Below are 4136 nucleotides of genomic sequence, written 5' to 3' on the forward strand. Positions count from 1 at the left end.
CAATCGGGACGGACGTTTGCAGCGGTGGTTGAGATACGCACGACGTATTCAACGCCAGCGTGGAGAGCAGCAACATGGAATGTCGACTCTTCGGCAAATTGATTGGGTTCGTTGTGCGAAGCGATGAASGCTCTGACGACSTGGCGTTCTCGGAGCCAGTCTGCGGTAATCTCAACCCAGTTCTGTTGRATGACCTCGACGTTTGGCAGGCGAGCAAGTTGTTGAGCCGCATCTCCACTGGATGAGCGAGTCAGAGCAAGAATCTTGTAGTGTGAAAAGGTCTTGTTGTCTTTGAGAAGTTCCGACAGCGTTGTGACAACGCCTCGTCCGGTGTTGCCAGTGGCGCCGGCGACAAGAAATGCAGGAGGCATGTTGATGAGGACAGTGTTAAACAAAGTTTTAACTGAGATTTTGTAATTCAGAAGCAGCTTAGATTAGGAAAAATGGAAATTTATATTATTTCTATCGCGGCTGCAGACTTTATGATTAGTATTTGGGCTAATGTTATTGCTCCGGGCTGATTAGTAAACAGGCTCTTGTTAATAATATAACATGGCGGACTCCGCTGCTGTTGTTATGGAGCTGCGGACTTTGCTAGGTTTTGTGGAATATGGAGATGCTAGATTAGGCCATGGAAAAACAAGACTGAGGATCTACAGTACCAATTTTAGGACATGGATAGTACTCGCAGTATGCACATACTAAATCGGAATCAAGTCACGGATCTCAGTACGAATARCATYATACTCATYGAAAATGACACTTGATCAAATATGAGACCATTCATCACCCTAATATCCGACMTTAGTAAMCGGCCACTCAAATGTACATAGAATCCGGAAGTCAGAGTACGTACCGTGCCAAGGACCTTTTGCCCGCGCCAGAATTCCTCCGTAAGAGGCCCGAACCACTCAGACATTGTCCTATCAATGCCTTCCTCAGTATCAAACCCTCTACCACCAGCTACCAGAACAGATTTGCCGTTCAAGCTCTTATCCGTCACCAGCTGAAGAATGAACTGCGCAACGTCGTTGGGCGTATTAAAGGGCAGTTGATGCTTCTCGAAGATGGAGCGCACGTTGTCTATCATCTGCGTATCCGTCGCCCAGGGACACACGGTGTTGATGCGAATGTTGAACTTGGTTGTCGCCAGCGCTCGTAGAGACCTCATAAGTCCTATCACGCCATGCTTTGCAGCGCTGTAAGAAAAGAGACCAGCTGCCTCGGTTATTCCAGCAATAGAAGACAGCAAGACAATAGATTTAGAGAAACCATTCAAGGTCTTGGGATCTTTATCCTGCTTCATGAAAGCAATTGCTAATCGGCAAAAGAGAACAACACTTGTCAAGTTGATATCAATGGTGTTCTTGAGGGGTTCGGGCTCGGTCTCAACCGCTTCGAGGGTCAGTTGATCTGTGCCAAACCAACCATTTGGCTCAATCACGGCGGCGGAAGAGATTGCAATGTCGATATGACCTTTCTCCTCATACGGCGTCTTGAAGAGTTGTAACTGCGCCTTGTAGTCACGGACGTCGAGCTTCTGGAAATGTACCGATCCGCCACTGGAAGACTTGCTCGACTGGAGACGGCGTGCAAGCTGCTGGCCTCTTGCATCATCCCAGTCTCCGAAGTAAACATGCGCTCCTCTCTCGTACAGCAGCGAAATGAGCGATGCTCCAATTCCTTGAGCACCACCTACGCGTAACACTTGTTAGTAACTGATACAAGTTGTAGGCTGCGGTGGGCAATACCTGTCATGACAACCACCCGCCCTTTGACATTGTCTGCGATCTCTGATGAGAAGAATATCTCTGTCATGATTAGTTCGAAGTCGGTAAGTCAGAGGGTAGATGAAATGGCAAGGGAGGCACTTTCGAACTACCCTTTCTCTGACCTAACTTTGTCTATATGTAGAATRACTCGGTAATTACTTRGAGGGGRAACTACTCTAGTGCATAGAGCAACGCGCTTGTGGTGAAAGTGCGCTTGCCGACAGCGGGGAACCACGGATGGTCAACATGTCCCGCGGCATGTGCACCATTTTATCGGCACCCATTTCCATCGCCAACTTCCGGATTTCCGAGCTAAATAAGTACCATTTACTGTATCATTGCGGAAAATGCAATTAGTTACCTCACATCAGATCTCCAAATCACCAAGTTCAGCCATCCAGTCTTTCTATTCTCACTTCAACCTAGCCACAGTCCCAAAATGTCGCCGTCTGCTGATTCAATCGTTGATACGTCTTCTCAAGGTCAACAACTATCCGTAGTTGTGACCGGTGGTGCAAGCGGTATTGGTTTGGCTATCACCCGTCACTTTGCTGCCCAGGGGCACATGGTGGCCGTTCTTGACGTCAACTCAAAGACTGGACCTGATATTGTTGCGGAAGTGTCAAAGCAGTACCCCCAAGCCACTGTCAGTTTTAGATGGTGCGATGTTTCATCTTGGGAAGGACAATACGCGGTCTTCGACCAAGTGTATCGTGAGCACGGAGACCGAATTGATATTGTTATCGCCAATGCAGGAATCTCTGATCCTGTAGTCGGAGCYCTTGATTGCACGCCGACAGAGTTTCCTCGAAAGCCGAACTTGAGAATGCAAGACATCAATCTGAACGGGGTAATTTACAGTCGGTTAACCATTTTCTTGAGCTCTTCATTCTCCATAAGCTAACAGGTACCAACTGTAGGTGTTGGCCTTGCTGTGCATTATATGCTCAAGAATGAGATCGGAAGTCGTCTCCCAAATTCGCGAGGCTCCATTGTTTGCACATCATCATCCGCMGCCATCTATCCGTTCCCTGTTTCGCCGCTCTATTCTGCAGCAAAGTCCGGCATTATAGGACTGGTTCGTTCCATGGCTATCAGGCTCGAAGAACCTAAGATACAGATCAACGCTCTTGCACCTGGAGTCCTGGGTCAGTTTCCAGTCCTCGAACATCTGTGTAATTTTATCCACCTGCTAACATATAATACAGAGACAAATATCACTCCAGATAAGGAACTCTTTAAAGCCATGATAATCACGCCACTTTCAACCTTGACAAAAGCTGTCTCGCAATTCGTAACAGACCCTTCGAGGACTGGTCAGGTGGCGGAACTGAATGARGARACYATTACACTGAGACCTCATGCGGATTATGCTGATGCCGGGGCGGARCATAACAACAAGATGTTTTATAAATTAGGTCATGCTTGAGATACTGTAATAAGGACTATGTGTTTGATTGCATTTACAGTTTCATGTCTGCCGTAGCGACCGTAGCGGCGACCTCTTAGTTCCCTGTTGTTTGATCAAACACCTGGTGCGTACATCAAGTGCCTTACATCTTGCTTGAATAACGTGCCTTGCTACCAATACGACCAAAATGCGCTAGAGACCTTGCCTTCGTGTACCCATAAGACTATGTGCTAGTGATATCCCTCCCTTGAGTTCAATGCCCACTGCCGAATAYTGAGACAGCCAAGCTAGCGGCAAAGGGACAGACCCATGATGTCCATCCCGTCCCCGGACTACACTACCCCACGATCTGCATCTCACATGTCCAGAGACTAAGCATGCAACGTTAGCGGGGTAACGAGCGTGGTACTACTCTACAGCTGTAACCTCAACGCCCTTGTCATGTCTTGGCAAGACACTACGGCTAACTCTGATGGTGATATAGTGTCGGCAGATGGCCCTTGGTGATTGTCGGCACGAGGGATCAACTGCACTATTGGCCTGACAAGTTCTCTGGGGTAATATGAGCTCCCAGCCACGGAGTCTCGACTGCCAATAACACGACTGGTCACGACTACCATTGGTCCACGGAAACGACTCTGCCAATCCTGTCCGTGCTCCTTTACCCCATACCCCATGAATTATCCCTGAATGATGTCGGCGACATGCCCCCGAAATGACATATAAGCTACCCACATCCTCGAATCCTTCGTCATACTTCTGCATCTTCTCCATCTCCAGCATAACTACTATCTCCTGCCATTGAATACAAGATTCGACCTGATTTTGCATCATGGGTCTGGGTGTTCTTCCTGATCGTCACCTCTCCGATGTCCCCGGAACATCATTCCTCAATGAGAAGGGTATTTCTTCCAGCCTCGAAACCGCTCCTGAAAAGGATCATTCCAACCTCA

General features: G+C 48.0%; 2 protein-coding genes across 2 annotated transcripts; one reads left to right on the forward strand and one right to left on the reverse strand.

The window, feature by feature from the left end:
• Positions 1–712: 712 nt before the first annotated feature.
• On the reverse strand, positions 713–1818 carry FMAN_08395 (uncharacterized protein; the record flags this gene model as incomplete). The annotated part of the gene is made up of 2 exons (XM_041835320.1): positions 713–1695; positions 1752–1818. 2 exons carry the CDS (start codon positions 1816–1818, stop codon positions 713–715), a joined length of 1050 nt encoding a protein of 349 aa, XP_041685495.1.
• A 393-nt stretch (positions 1819–2211) lies between these two features.
• Positions 2212–3201, forward strand: FMAN_08394 (uncharacterized protein; the record flags this gene model as incomplete). The annotated part of the gene is made up of 3 exons (XM_041835321.1): positions 2212–2632; positions 2693–2920; positions 2981–3201. 3 exons carry the CDS (start codon positions 2212–2214, stop codon positions 3199–3201), a joined length of 870 nt encoding a protein of 289 aa, XP_041685496.1.
• Between the last annotated feature and the right edge of the window lie 935 nt (positions 3202–4136).

The sequence above is a fragment of the Fusarium mangiferae genome (assembly GCF_900044065.1).
Source record: "Fusarium mangiferae strain MRC7560 genome assembly, contig: FMAN_scaffold009, whole genome shotgun sequence".
Lineage (NCBI taxonomy): Eukaryota > Fungi > Ascomycota > Sordariomycetes > Hypocreales > Nectriaceae > Fusarium > Fusarium mangiferae.